General features: G+C 33.5%; 1 protein-coding gene across 1 annotated transcript; it reads left to right on the forward strand.

Moving 5' to 3' along the window:
- The first annotated feature begins 226 nt into the window (after nucleotides 1-226).
- LOC139852502 (thylakoid ADP,ATP carrier protein, chloroplastic-like) lies at nucleotides 227-5,038 on the forward strand. Its single transcript, XM_071841804.1, has 10 exons — nucleotides 227-651; nucleotides 1,113-1,169; nucleotides 1,616-1,678; nucleotides 1,778-1,834; nucleotides 2,568-2,648; nucleotides 2,734-2,802; nucleotides 3,241-3,353; nucleotides 3,654-3,823; nucleotides 4,315-4,393; nucleotides 4,652-5,038. The coding sequence occupies exons 1-10, from the start codon at nucleotides 331-333 to the stop codon at nucleotides 4,773-4,775; spliced, it is 1,134 nt and encodes a 377-aa protein (XP_071697905.1). The 5' UTR covers nucleotides 227-330; the 3' UTR covers nucleotides 4,776-5,038.
- Nucleotides 5,039-16,032: the final 10,994 nt, after the last annotated feature.

Consider the following 16,032-nt stretch of genomic DNA (forward strand, 5'->3'; position numbering starts at 1 on the left):
AGCTCGGGTAGTTTGCGAGTAGCTCGACTCATTTAAAGCTCTCGTTATGCCGCTTGTTTGGGTACTTTTGAATTTCTTTTAGAATCAGTTGTATTTTTGAATTCGTTTAATGTTATTAAATTTTTAAAACAAAAATAAATAAATAAATAAATAAATATATAATGACAACATAAATATATAAATATTATATACTCATAAACCCTTTACAAAATTAGAAAAACCCTTTCACATATCTTTATGTTCTTTTACCTTATCTTCCTTCACAACAACTAAAACCCCTTTTAATTCTTTCAGATTCAAGATTCAATTACACCTTTCAAACCCACCAAAATGATTCACAAAGATAACCACCCAACTTTAATTTGGAAAAAAATTCCGGATCTTGAACCCTTAACATATAAAGAAAACAACCTACTTTCTACTCCCAAACTCATCGGTGCTAATGGGTTCGCTTGCGTCTCGATGCCGGAGAAAAAGAGACTTCCGGCGACGGCGGAATTCACACCCACGGCGGCGCAAATTTTGAAACACCCACTTGCAATTGTTGCTTTAGTGCCTAAAGAAGCTGCCTTGTTCACTGCCGGCGCCATTGCCGGCGCCGCTGCTAAAACTGTTACTGCACCTCTTGACCGGATTAAACTCATCATGCAGGTAATATCATTTCATAATTAATTTTTTATGGTTTAGTATTTCTTACTTTAGCAACAGCATTGACCAATTCTTGTAATTTTGGGTTTACAAAATTACAAATGTTCAATAATAATCTTTTGTGTTCCAATTCGTGTAGTTTAATTTTGTAAAACTATAATTTTGTTGAAGTGTTTATTGGGACCCATGATATGTATCTTCAGAATCTTTCTATTATTTGTGAATGTGAACACCAAAGGGCATTTGCCCATCGTGTTGGCCCTCCAACCAAGAGGTTGAGGGTTCAAGTCTCACCTGGTACATATTCGTGGTTGTAAATATTCGTGTTAATGGTGTGTGTGAGTTTGACTTTAAAAAAAAAAAATTTGTGAATGTGAACTGAAATGACAAAAGATGCCCTTTTAACTACTTGGCCTATTATCCTCATTAAATTTTATTTGTTTGTTTTTTTACTCATTTTGCAGACTCATGGATTAAGAGTTGGGCAAGAAAGTGCAAAGAAAACAATTGGATTTATAGAGGTATATAAATATAATATTCAGTTTTCTTATATTTATTCTTTGTTTATTTCTCTAATTTTTTGTATATCACCTAATATATAATTCCATAGCTAGTAAAATTTTGAGATAAATGTTTCATACTTATCGCAACCTTCTGTATATCGGCAAAGTTTCATGATTCTAATATTATGACATATAGTTGAAGGCAACTTAGTACTTCTATTGAATTGCTTACAGAGTCAAATGAGATGAATTTTTACACTAGATTAATGCCATCACCCGTTATTCTACAATGAATTGCAATTGGCAATTGGCAAAGTGCTCAATTTAGATCGAAATATGTCTCAATAAGGAAATGTTGCTTAAACTTCAAAGATACTTGTTTTTACATGTTACAACTGTCATTTCTCTCAATAAGTTTTATCTCACTTTTTTTATCTTGGTTTGATAAATGAGATATATTGCAGGCAGTTATTACTGTTGGAAAACAAGAAGGTGTAAAAGGGTACTGGAAGGGTAACCTTGCTCAGGTGCCTTACTCCGTTCACTCCGTATTTTAGCATTATGTCATCGATTAGTCATCAAGATTTTTGTTTATTTTTTCTTTTGAGATTACCGCATTGTTGCAGGTGATACGTATTCTTCCTTATAGTGCAGTCCAACTATTTGCTTACGAGTCGTATAAGGTATGTTGAAAGTGGAAACTTTTTTTTGCGTGTAGTTGTTAGGGATATCTGCTATGTGGGATATAATATATTTTTAGGCTTATATTACCGAGTCAAATAAGTTTTGGTCACTATAGTATAAAAGGTACTTATTTTGTCAAGTATGTTCACATATTTTGCATTGTTTTTCATTTTCTCCTCAAACAAGTGATGTGACCACTTTGCTATTGTAATAGGTGTATTTGGATTTACAGTTTGGAACTAATTATCTGGATGCGAGTTGCAATCAATTTTTTTTAACATTTCATAAACAGATTAGGCTTCTATTTGTTATTATCGTATAATATGTTATACCAGCTTTAACAAAAAAGATTATCTAAAAAGTAATATATAATTACCTATTTACAAGTTCAGTAGACTTAAACGCTCATTTTACAAATATGACCTTCAGTTCTCTTCAAAAATGTCTTATTTTGGCTGTTATATCTGTTAGTTAATTTTTTCCGAACACTCGAATATCATATTGTTAAAATTTTAATAGCAGAGTGACTGAATTTGATTCTGGACTGGCTGAAGCACGTTTAATCGATATCATATAACGATATCAAGTTGGCTTTTTCTAAAAAATATCAACATGCTTAGCCGCTAAGGCCATTAATACTTTTATTCTCCGAGTGTCTTTTAATCGCGATGTATTATAATTATATTTTGGGTCCCGTTTATTAGGTACTTAGATTCAATGTTAACTTTGCAGAAACTTTTTAGTAAGGATGGCGAGCTTTCTGTTATTGGAAGATTAGCTGCTGGTGCTTGTGCTGGCATGACATCTACATTTGTACGATCATCTATTAACTCTTTTTTCTTATAAATAAATTATACAATAATAAAATAAAATAATGTTGAGATTATTTTCATTTCAGGTGACGTACCCACTAGATGTTCTCAGATTACGAATGGCGGTTGATCCTGGGTATCAAACAATGACCAATGTAAGATTGATGTTTACTCGTGGCTACAATTTCAACCCGTTCCTTATGAATGGGACGATTTCGGGTTGTGTTTTATTAGTAGTGAAACGGGGAATGGGTCAAACTGGACAGAACCTAACAGATGCCAAAAATCTATTATGCCAAAATCAGCCTTCTAATCATTATTACGTAATTTTAACTATTTAGGTGCCTTTAGGGACGTGTGTATTAAAAGGCGTGTAATGAGTGCACGAGTATTTTTTGCTCAAACAGAAAGTTTACTAATAAGACATTTTAATAAGTGGACTAAGTAGTGTTTGCGAGATAATGCAACATGTCTGACCCATTTCAACTGTACTAAAGAACCATTTCAACCCAAACGTTTTGACCAGCCTATTTGTGTCTTTGTTCATGGTTTATACTTTCTGTTTCTAAAGTTGTGTGTTGCTCTAATTTCAGGTTGTAGTAAATATGCTAAAAGAGGAAGGACTCGGATCTTTGTATAGGGGACTTGTACCTTCTCTCATTAGTATAGCCCCCTACGTTGCAGTCAATTTTTGCGTTTTTGACTTGTGAGCCTACCATTTTAATATCAAGAGGGATATCTCCATTTTAATTTCAAGATGTTGACGATTTATGCCTAACTGTTTTTTTTTTTTTTTTTCTTTTTCTTTTTTTAAAGTTAAAAAGTAAAAAAAAAAAAAAAAAAACTTCTTTTGGACTTCAAAATTTGTTTCTTAGTAGGCATTAATTTTTTTAACATGGAAACTTTAGTTATTAACATCTCGTTTGGCAATACTTTTGTTTTTACCATGATGATACTACACCATAATTGGATTATAAAGTTGACTTGTTTGACCATTAATTAACAGGGTAAAGAAGTCTTTGCCCGAAAGGTTCCGTAACAAAACAGAAGCTTCACTAGTCACTGCATTTATGGCAGCTGCTGTTGGGACACTTACGTGCTACCCGTTGGACACTATAAGAAGACAAATGCAAATGAGGGGTACACCTTATAAGACCGTTTTCGATGCGTTTCCAGGTAACATCATGTAGCTTTTGCCAAGCTTTTCACAAAAAAAAAAAAAAAAAAAAAAAAAAATGCTTTACTGAATATATGCTGAAGAAATAAAAAAGAAAAATAGTTCAGGTAAGATTACACTCAAACCAGTTGAGGAGGAACTTTTGATCTATTTACTTAATAATGGGTTCATTTGGCTTTTAACTCAAAGAGATCAAATAAAAAATCTAGCTATAAACTGAACATGTCAAATGGGTTGAATGGGTCCAAGACGGTCTAAAGTCGTCTGCAGTCTATTGTTGATACATACAACCTCGTAAATTGGTTGATTCGAAGATCTAGACATATGCATTTGATATTTTTAATGATATTGTTGTGGACAAATATGCTTTCTTTTCAACACAACCATGGCCCGACCCGTTTTGCCTGCAAATCTGTAATGAAACATGATTCATTAAACATGACTAGAGAAAAATGGTAACTGGTATATTTAACTGTATAAGTTTGTGCAGGTATTATTGCGCGTGACGGTGTTGCTGGCTTATACAGGGGTTTTGTGCCAAACGCACTCAAAACTCTACCAAACAGCAGGTTTGCTTAATTACTTCAAGTTGTATTAAATTGCAATATATCTTCAAAATGTGGCTTTATTAAAAAAAAGTTACTATAAAATAAGATGTTGGGTGAAAATAGCAGCTACAAGTCGATCCAATCCAATCTAACCCGCAATTAAGTGTTACCCGCTTTAACGTGTTACCCCACCTACATGACCTGCCAATTTCGTCACCTCTAAGTTTATCCATTTATCATTCAACCAACTTAACTTTTCGTTTTGCTGTGTTGTTGCAGTATTAGGCTCACGACGTTTGATGCTATGAAGCGTTTGATTGCAGCAAGTGAGGAGGAGTTCAAAAGAATCTTGGAGGAAAACAAGCTTGAAGAAAAGCTTGGTTCAAGTGCTTCTACAACATAGTTCGCATTCGGCCCCATCTTAAATCGTTGCATGTTTTATAATTGGGGATGATGATGAATGATGATTTTACACGTCTTTAATCTTTATGGCTCTAAACTCAGATTTTATTGTAATTGTATACCTGGCCTCTTGATGGTTTGAAATGGTGTTGTAGTCTAGCTTTTAGCTGTGATGCTTGTATGTATTTGGTTAACTTTTGAGAGATAATAAACATGATAGAGAAGGCAGAAGATGTAGAAGAAAAAGTTAATATTAATGGCCTCACAACCTTTTTATTTAGATTTTGACCAAAATTATTCATACCTATTAAACACTGAACACTCATATGGACACATTTTACAGGATCGATACCAGCAGGGCCCATCAGATTCAAACTCCCTAATAAATCAGCATTCTCAATAGCCCAACAAAGTCAGTCCTTTAGATCCCTCTGGTATGTCATAATAAATCAGCATTCTCAATATCTTTTGCAGAGCTACTTCCTTTGGCCATCGTTATCTCGCTGGTGGTTTGGAGACTTATATTCTTTGGTATGTCGTCTCCTTCTTCCACCTTATGTCTTTTTTCTTTCGTATGATCGTGAAGTTCTCGACAGCCTCAGAGCATGTTCGATGGTCCAAACCTTCCTCCATCGTCTTGCGGTGGGAAGGGTTTTAGATGTCTGCAAGCTTTTATTCCGGCGTGGTGACCTCTAGATCTCACGGTGCTGTTCGTGTTATGCAGGCAACAGCTTGTTTTCCTTTATCGGTGGACAGAGTTTCGATCCTACTGACTTTAAACGGTGGTTTGGCTTAGGTTGTTAGATCCCCTATGGTCGCCTAATCTACACTCTATTCCGGCATTGGAGTTCGCAGGTGGTCTCATTGCTCGACGGGCGGTTGGTTGTCCACCACCATGTTGGTGGTGGTCACCGACTGTAGTGGTGGTAGGGGTATCACGCCAGGACTACTGTTGTTTTAGATCTTGGCTTCCTTGTGGTGGCCGTCGGGGCTTGTGGTGGCCATTGGTGTTTGTGGTGCTTGATCTCCGGTAGCTGTGGTAGTCCACAACCCAGTTGGTGGAGGCTACTGACGGTGCCTTAGAGGTCTCGACCTCCGTGGATGTTGGGTGTTCCACCACCCTGTTGGTGGTGGCCCTTGACTGTAGTGGTGGTGGAGGTATCACACCACTACTTCTGTTGTTTCATATATTGGCTTCCTTGTGCTGGCAGCGTGTGGTGGTCCACCACCCTATTGGTGGTGGCCACCGTTAAATGTGGTGCTTGATCTCTTGTAGCTGTGATGTTAGAGATGGCACTGACCACCCGATCCAGCGAATATTCATCCGATCCACCCGCTTCGTGATGAATATAGATGAAGTTAAATGGATATGGATGAACCTAAATGGATATGGATGAACCTAAATGAATATGGATATGGATATGGACATGGATGAAAAGTTTCTTCCATGGATATATCCATTAACACCCGAAATACATATACAAATACATAAATATAATATATTCTTAAATATTTAATATTACAAATGCAATTTTCGTTAGATTTACATTTTTCTTACAACCTTATAATGGAATAACTATGATATATTACAATAAAACACATATATCTAACAATATAAACGATCAAATTATATATTTAATTTTTCATAATATATGTTTGATAGTAATATAAAGTCAACAAATGTATTCTATCTTCTACAAAGATTACACATTCTTGTATATATACTTTGATTATGTCATGTTATATATACTTTTGTTATACTACGTTTTTGTTTTCATCGCATATTAGAAAATATTATAACATCGTTTTAATATCCAATGAATATCCATTAACCCGCTACATCCAGTGGATATGGATATGGATGGATGAACTGAAATTAAATGGATTAGGATATGGATATGGATTATGGATGAACAAAAACTAAATGGATATGGATATGGATATAGCATCACCCGATCCATATCCGATCCATTACCATCCCTAATGGTGGTTCATCACCCAAGTTGGTGGAGGCCACTGATGGTGGCCAGAGGACAGTGGCCAAGAGATTCTGACCCATGGGTGGTGGGTGTATGAAGTGAACTCGATAATTTTTTTAATCCAAAGAGTTTTAGAAATATATCGACAGATTCGAATAGTTTTGTTGAAGGTTTAAAATGGGTCCCACATGTCGGAATGAATGTTTGTCGTTGACCGGAGTACACTTAGCGACAAGGTTACGCCAACGTTTGATGGCTGACTACAAGTCAACGACGAGTTTCTTGGAGACGACAAGTACTTGGTTTGGGCTGCTAGTGAAAGTCTCGTTTCTGGTAGTGGATTGAATCATATCAATTTAATTTTCGACTCACTAGGATGATCACGAATGCGTGCATAAATACTTAATACAATACAATTGTGATGTGTTTATCAAATTTGATGGTGAAAATATCAATTCTCTAACCAATGACACCTCTAATTGTAAGACCCCTTAAAAGAATCAGTGTTTTACTACTAGCTCTCCTGATTTTACTACCAGACTTCTGAGTTTACTACTCGCTCTCTTGATTCGTAGATCAAATTTTATACGCGTGTTAAAAATATACGCAACAATAATTTTGTAACTTTAGCGTATAAAATAAAATGTTCCACGTGAGAATTATTATCCTTTTCAAGATTTATTTTCAACGTTGAAATAAAATCACTTGAATCAAACATTGGGTTATAGCTCAGCTGATAGTGTCATGTCTCTCTTAGCGAGAGATCAGGAGTTGACTATGTTGGGATGCAACATTGCACTCAATGTTATCTCTGACCTGAAGTATCCATTCAAGTCGCTTTTCGCTTAGTGCGGGGGCAGCAAAGAGGGAGGCATTAGTTGGGGGCGGTTAATGTAACTACGGGAGATGAACGCGTGGGTGGTAGTGTCACCATGGTGATCCCAAACTGATGTAAAAAAAAATAAAAATCACTTGAATCAAATAATTTTCATCCAACTCCTTTTCCATAATGTGGATTCATGGCTTCAACTATGATAAAAATTAAAGGCAAATTTACTAGGATTGTTTTGTTTTTAGTTAAAAAGTATTCTCTAGGCCCCCTTTCTCATGTTATTTCACTCTTTTTTGGTTGTGTTTTCTGTTAATGAATGTAGTCATAGTCGCTTGAAAGAGACATGAATGATACCCTCAAATCTATTTCGATTTCAGGGTCCTCTCCTCCGGGTGCATTCAGCCCCACCCATTTCAATAGGTTAATGATATTTCAAATATCATTTTTACTTTTTCTAGTAGAGCCACTGTAAAAGCGTAATATAATTACAGATTTTAATAGAATTACACAAATTTAACAAGAACAAACTTACAAAATGTCATGGACTAATAATCGAAACAGAGACAAGAGAGATAAGAAAAATGTTAAAATAATATGATTAGTTAATTTATTTTGGCAACTTATTTTATAGATTATATTTTATAAAAAATTAGTGGCACAAGCATGACTCTATATTACATGGGAAGTAAAAAAAAATATATTTTGTTTATTTTTGAACATGTTTTAGCCAATGAAAGCGGGTTACTACCCAATTTTATATGTACCAAAGGAAACACTTGGTTTGCACGGGCCAAAATGATCCGAAAAAAGACACAAGAATCTAAACCAATGTTTGCTTCAAATAATGACGTCAGACATGTCTCAGGCCATATAATCCTCCTCAATCACATGCTCCATCTCTTACAGTTTTAATCATCATGTATTGATCTATAATCTATAATCTATAGTCCCTTACACTTTTTACAAAATAATAATAATAATATAAATAAAAAGATAGGAAGATCAACATATACAAAATTGATAAAACAAGAAAAAGAAATTAGCCTAGTCGAGAAACATAATAAACAAGTGAACAAAAACAACTTAGCTAAACCAAACACATTCAAGTCACTAACATAGTGGACAAAGGTTAACGATGCCAGCAAACAAACGACTAAAATAGACTTTACGTTATAGTCTCGATTTCCTTATGGTATTTGTGGAGATATTGCAATGGCCGGTGTGGTTCATGGCAATAATTCTTTGAAGAAACGCCTTCTATTCGATTCGATCTGTATCACTTCTTATTATTGCTTACGTCACAGAGGTAAAAGTAACATTCGTTGGGATGACTGGCTTTTAAATCCTTTGTAATCGTTGGTTGTTCCCTCTTCTAGCAATTTGATAGAGAGGTGTTTATTAATAGAAATTCGCAGTTCAAGAAAAACGACTAAAGCTACAACTAAACTCGAAGGACCCGTCAGTCCAACAACTTCAAGATGATCTATCTATCTATCTAGTATTATTATCTAATATAATGGTCGTATGTGACATTAACTAGTGGTAATCGGATGGTATTCTGTGTGGGTTTTTTTGTGTTAGGTATGTTTGATGTAGGATCTTGTTGATGTTGTTTTGTCATTGTTGTTTTTGTTGCTTGTTTGGTGTGTGTGATGTTTTTATTGTTTTTTCAGGTCGTTTGATGGGTCGGTTTTAGTTAGCGTTAGCTCGATTGAGAGGGTTTGTTTATTGTTCCCGAGCCTTGATGTGTCGTATGTATCTTTGTTCGTCTCCTTCATCTTCCGATGAAAGAGTCAGTTATATAGTTTTCGTTATTTATGCTAAAAAAATAAAATGGCGCTGGTCACTATATTTTCTTATACGTTTTATATTATGTAGAATATGAAATTAATACCGTGATATAATGAATTCTCTATTTAATTTTATAGTTCGCATTGACTCGCTCATATATAAGTATGAAAAAAGGTTTTAGTCAAACTATTAACGTATATTACTTAAGTATCACTTAAAATTCAATTTTTTTTTTTTTTTAATTCATTTTAGAACACTGATATGATCTTCTTTGTAATTAATGCGAGAATTTTAAATTGTGATCTTATTTAATTAATATAGATTAATATATTTGAAAAATGAAACATTAGTAGTGTTTTCACTATAAAATAATATTTTAAATTTATTTTATCTAGTTTCAGATGCAGTAGAAATAATTATGTTGCAATTCTTACCCTAAAAAACTGACTCTCTCATCACCTTATATAGTACTGTAACAGTTTCCTTCAAGCATCAAATTCTCATTCAGATTCTTTCTTTCTCTCTATCAGCAACAAACACAACTCAAAAACTCACATGGATTCCTATTTTCACTACAGAAACTACCCTGATTTCCATTCATCTTCTCCAGTTATAACAAACAACAAAACATTTCATGGAAGAGTAGTAGGGAAGGAAAAGAGAATCAAAAGAGATAGCAATATGACCCAACTCTCTACTGACCCACAAAGTGTAGCTGCAAGAGAAAGAAGGAACAGAATAAGTGAAAAATTCAAGATTCTAAAAAGCATGATTCCAGGTAGTGACTCAAGAAACATGGACACAGTTTCCATGCTTGAGGAAGCCATTCGATATGTCAAGTACTTAAAATCTCTAAATTTGGCTTCACCAGACAATGATAAGTTTTGGCAACAACTTTGATGATTATGATCATGATCCTCAAGTTTTTGGTAGTAGAAATTATTGTCATCAAGATGATAACCATATTTATGGTGATGATAATTACCACCACCTCTCTAGCTTACCTCAAATGGAACATAATATATTACCTCATCAACTAAGGTTTTCAAATGGATCTTGCTATAAAGTTGAAGGTGAAGAGAACATATATGGCTTCTCTTTGTCATGATGATGTCATGACTATCATCATGTGATTTTACAATGAAATGAAAGTTCATGATATATATATATATATATATATATATATATATATATATATATATATATATATATATATATATATATATATATATATATATATATATGCTCATACTAGATGGCTAGTACTATATACATACATATGTAATATGTACTTACTTATGTAATTAAAATTTCAATTAGATGTTAATTTCTATGTCTATGTTGTTATATAATATGTAGTGGATTGAGAATCTGTAACTAGTTTGAGACTAGAATCGTGGTGTCACATTCTTAATCGAGTATTTCGACCCACTTGGTCACGGGTATCACAAAATCACACTACTAGAAAATCTGGAATTAGCTTCAGATTTGCGACGGCCTATAATTCCGTCCCTAATTACCGACGAATTTCCGACCACTTTCCAACGAACTAAAAAAAAAAACACATTTGCGACGGTTTAGCGACGGATTAACTACGGCGACTCGTCCGTCGGTAATCTGTCCCTAAATATAAGTTTTGCGACAGATTACCGACAGATTAGCTACGTCCATAAATCCGTCCCTAATCCGCCGGTAATTAGGGACGAATTTGGGACGCATGTTTATTATAATTGAGATTTTAGCGAGTTTACGAGCATGAATAAACACGTATAAGTACCAAAATTTCTTAGAATACACTTTTACTGTCAAATATAACGTATATACATCAATATATTATACGTTTGTCGGATGTATACCTTTGGTCTAGTGTTTTTATATATAAGTTCCATAATCGTTGTTAGTGAATATATGCATATTCGTACGTGTGGTTGCATTTTGTGACGATCGCTCCAAATCCATATGGACGAACACGTCATTCATTGATTTCATTGCGAGGTATTTGACCTCTATATGATACGTTTTGTAAACATTGCATTCTTTTGAAAAGGCATACCATAAATGAATATTTAATTCCAAGGTTTTCGACATCTGATGATTTCTACATATAGACAATCACCGTAAATAATAGTTTACAATAATACTTCCGTTGACAATGCAGTCAAAATGGATACATGATGATGGTTTTGTGAATGCAACGTTTTCTTGAATAAAGCATGCAAGACTCTATGCACATAGCTTGTATCACATATAAGCAAACAGCGGAAGACTTCTAGGGAACCTGAGAATAAACATGCTAACAAGTGTCAACACAAAGGTTGGTGAGTTCATAGTTTTAGTGTTTCGCATAATCTGTATATAAAAGTGGATCACAAGATTTCAGTTGTTTCATCCAGAAACGTTTATCAAAATATTCTACAAGATTGAGCACCCTGGTAACTAAGCTTTAACGTTATAATAAGTACCCCTGTTTTAATATACATGCAACCAACATGTACAATACACGCAAACCAACGTGTACTAAACTCAAATAGCATACGTATGTTTTATAGTTCAGGCTAGGGTTTCTATACCTGGAACAGACGGGGATGTCAAGCCCTATGGATCCATATACTGTTATTCGCGCCCACCAGTCCATATCCTATGTACTGACAGCTACTAGTTACCAAAGCTAAGGGATTTTCGGTTCAAACTCGGTGTAGAATTAAGTATGTACTTGTATCCATTGCGTTTAAAATAAATTGCATGTATTCTCAGCCCAAAAATATATATTGCAAAAGCAATTAAAAAGGGAGCAATGAAACTCACGCATATAAATCTAGTATTTTCATTATTTATAAACAGTCGCATGTATTCTCAGCCCAAAAATATATTGAGTAAAAGGGATCATATGAAACTCACTTAGCAGCACATAAAGTTGTTCATCGTAATGTGACCGAAACTCGGAAATCAAATAATCGTAGATTTCAACCTAGAGAACATATGTTGGTCAATAAATGTCTATCAAGCTAGGTCAGGTCATAGTGTATCACAATCCTAATGCTCGAGATCGACATACAAAAGTTATCCAAAGTCGTTTCAAAAAGTCAATTTTGACAGTTGCTTAACCAAACGAGACGTGTTTTATATAAGGAAATATTTACTCGGCTGGTAATATTCAAAAATCCAGTTTATCAACCTTACAAACAAGTTGTTTAAATATTAATTGCAGATTCAAAAGCAATTCCAATTATCGTCAATTATAATTCAGTTGACCATATCTTTTGATTCGTTCTTCGAAACTATTCAATATCTAAATGAAAAGTTATTGATTTTTCGCTAGCTTTCCAAAAACATGTATATCATATACCTTTTACCAGTAATATATGTATTTAATTCATGATTCATTATAAACTGTTTAGCGATAAAATTTAGCATACACGCATGTATAAATATATATACTCGAGCACTAGACATGGATACACAATTAATATATAAAAGATAAAATATAAGTGCTTACGTATCAATATTGAGATTCAATATTGTAGAAAAGTACGTAGACGCAACGGAGATGATAAACACTAGGTTTGATTCATATATATACCCCCGAACATTACCCATAACCTCCTTGGCAATAACCCATAATTTCCTTAGCTCTAGCTTGCTCGTAAACCATTTTTGAAATCGTTTAGACATAACCTCGTCGTAGTATTTTATGTATAATACTAATAATTATTATACTACTGATAATAATAATAATAATAAGATTAATAATAATATTAATCTTAATAATAATAATAATAATAATAATAATAATAATAATAATAATAATAATAATAATAATAAATATAAATATAAGAGTGTGAGAGAGAGATGGATGGAATGCATCAAAAATCAGAAACGATCGAGCTTTTATACATGTTTGCTGAATCTGATGCCCATGCAATCGCATGGGCTTTCAGTGCAAATGCCATGCGATCGCATGGCCTGTCTGGACAGCTCACTTTCGTTTGTTTTCTTGCTTGTCGACATATTATTTAATTATATATATAATATATTTAATTTATATAATTAATTATATATTATATTAAATTCACATGCATAGTTGACTTGTACTTTTTGTTCCGATAAGTCGTACATCATCACTCGACTTATGTCCCGGTTCCGGTTTTTCGAACGTTCTTTCGTACGCTGAGAAAACTTGTACATTACGTTTCGCGACTCGTACCTTTGTCAAAATATAGTCTTAAATTGTCCATAAACTATACCACTCGAGATATAACTTATACTTTTGAGTGTTTTGGTCATTTACTTCTATAAATCATCTTCTCGTTATTTGTTAATATATATATAATAACAATTCATTTTATGACCAAGTTAATATTATATTTTATCGTATTGTTAAATATATATTTTCAACATTAATAAACACGTTTTAAAATACATATCGCAAGTTTATTCATATCTAATTCCAACAGTTAATATTCCTTATTATTGTATATGTCCAAATTACGTTATTTAAACAAACACTTTAATATTTATTTCGAATATCGTTAAAAATGAACGATTTCTTAAATCAACGTGGACCTCACAACAGAGACTCGTAATAATATTATAATCCTTAAGGGATTCAATAAATATATTTTAATTCAATCGTTTTGCATAATCTTTTATCTCCGTAGTTAAATATATCGATCAGGTAATAAAACCAATAAATTTTAATTCACAGTATCATATACTCAACACTTTGTTACGTTTTCAAGTTATAGTATATGTATCTATTTACATATAATTGTTCACGAATCGTTGAGAACAATCGAAGGGTAATTGAATAATTCAAAATTTTGAGATTCAACTTCATAGACTTTGCTTATCGTGTCAGAAATATTAAACCATATTGAGAATTTAGTTCAGAATAAGTCAAAATTTTCCGGGTCATCACAGTACCTACCCGTTAAAGAAATTTCGTCCCGAAATTTGAGTAAGGTCGCCATGGCTAACAATAAAAATGTTTTCATGACGAATATGAGTCGATAACTATAGTTTTATCACTGTTGAATAATATGGATAAAACAATCCAATTACTCGAAGCGTATGAGAGAAGTTATCGTAAAAAAGTGAAGATGAGTAAATACATGTTCACCTTAGCTGGTGACGTAGTCACGGTTGATTTCCGGAATTTAAGGAATAGAAAAACTTCATAATCTAAATAAGATTTGATTCTTTGGGAATTAAGGAGATTAAGATCTTCTTTAATTATATGCGGTCATCTGTCTCGATTGCTCTGTCTGTTATTTCGCTATAAATTGACCTCTTCCGTTTCATTATTTTCACCACTCCTACATCTTCTTCCTCATTTCATACTTCTAAAAGATCGTGAAATGCTTCATCCAGTTCTGATTCTTGATATACTTCTAACTTTCATATCTGTCATTCTTCTCTTTCATCTACCACCGGAGGATTTTATTTACTTTTACTTTTACCTTGGGGTTATAGTGTTTTTAATTCTCCCGTGTCTTTATATTGCAATACATATTGATATACACGGTTTGTAATTTATGTGTTGCTATCGGGCTTTATATCTTTCCTTATTTTTCAGAGTCCCTGCTTCTGTCTTTCTATAATCATCGACATCCACAGTTAATGCTCTCTTTTATTTGCTGCGATTTATACCCCAATTTCTGTTTCGGAGCTTTGTCCTTTTGTTTCTTCTTCTTGCGATTAAGCACCGCTTGTAATGGTCCAGAAGTCGCAGATTTAAATTTCGAAATGAACATTGTTAATGTTCTAAGAAAAAAATGGTAATGGCACGATCTTGATTTGTTAAATTACCAGAATACCCTGGAAAAGACCGAATCATCAAGAAAATACTTTCTTGATATTTTTAGAGGTTAAATAGAATACAAGAGTTGTGTGACATAATACATGATGACGTTATGATCTGTGAATCATCACATTCCATTTAGAAACTCAGCATAACTTACTGTAATATAATCACGTTGATCAAGTGTCATTATATTATACTAATTTATGCTTCAGTTCCCAACACTACTTCAATAACATTCATATTTTAAACTCGAAGGTTTCAGAATTTAGAAACTAAAATAGTTTCCTTTATGATGATACAGATAACGCAAGAAGATAAATGATTTCAGATAAGAATAGCTATGAAAATATCTTCAGAAATATGGAGGATATTTATAATGAAAGATACGATGATATCTTAGAATTTCTAATATCAGAGGATGATGAAGAATATTGTCCATGAGGGTTTAGAGTCAGGAGCAAGGTATTCGTTAATGACTTCAGCAGATACTGAATCATTTGGATTCTTTGAAGGTAGGTTTAGTCTTTGTGATTTGTCCACAGCCTCCTTCATAGTTTGCTCAATCCGTTTTCCAGTTCCAAACCTTCTCTTTTTCTGAGCTTTGCCAACACACTATTTTTTTATTATCAAACTTTTGACTGTTACGGTTGTCTACAGTTTCTGCTGCTTCATTCAGCTTTTTCAAAGTTCCAAGAACTAGTTTGCAGTTTAAGGTATTTTTCAGAAACTTCACATTCGAAGTATGTAAGTCCAGGAGATAGACGTTATATGTACACATATATCTGTTGGCGTAGACATGCTGCGAAATTTCAAAATACCTGATTGCTGATTCCCAGTAATTGACATGACAATT

This window comes from Rutidosis leptorrhynchoides, chromosome 6 (assembly GCF_046630445.1).
Source record: "Rutidosis leptorrhynchoides isolate AG116_Rl617_1_P2 chromosome 6, CSIRO_AGI_Rlap_v1, whole genome shotgun sequence".
Classification (NCBI taxonomy): domain Eukaryota; kingdom Viridiplantae; phylum Streptophyta; class Magnoliopsida; order Asterales; family Asteraceae; genus Rutidosis; species Rutidosis leptorrhynchoides.

Excerpts from the sequence above, each read along its gene's own strand:
- LOC139852502 (XM_071841804.1), top strand. The coding sequence starts at position 331 with ATGATTCACAAAGATAACCACCCAACTTTAATTTGGAAAAAAATTCCG. Across the intron at positions 652-1,112 it reads GGATTAAACTCATCATGCAG|ACTCATGGATTAAGAGTTGG; the intron begins GTAATATCATTT and ends CTCATTTTGCAG. Across the intron at positions 3,354-3,653 it reads AATTTTTGCGTTTTTGACTT|GGTAAAGAAGTCTTTGCCCG; the intron begins GTGAGCCTACCA and ends ATTAATTAACAG.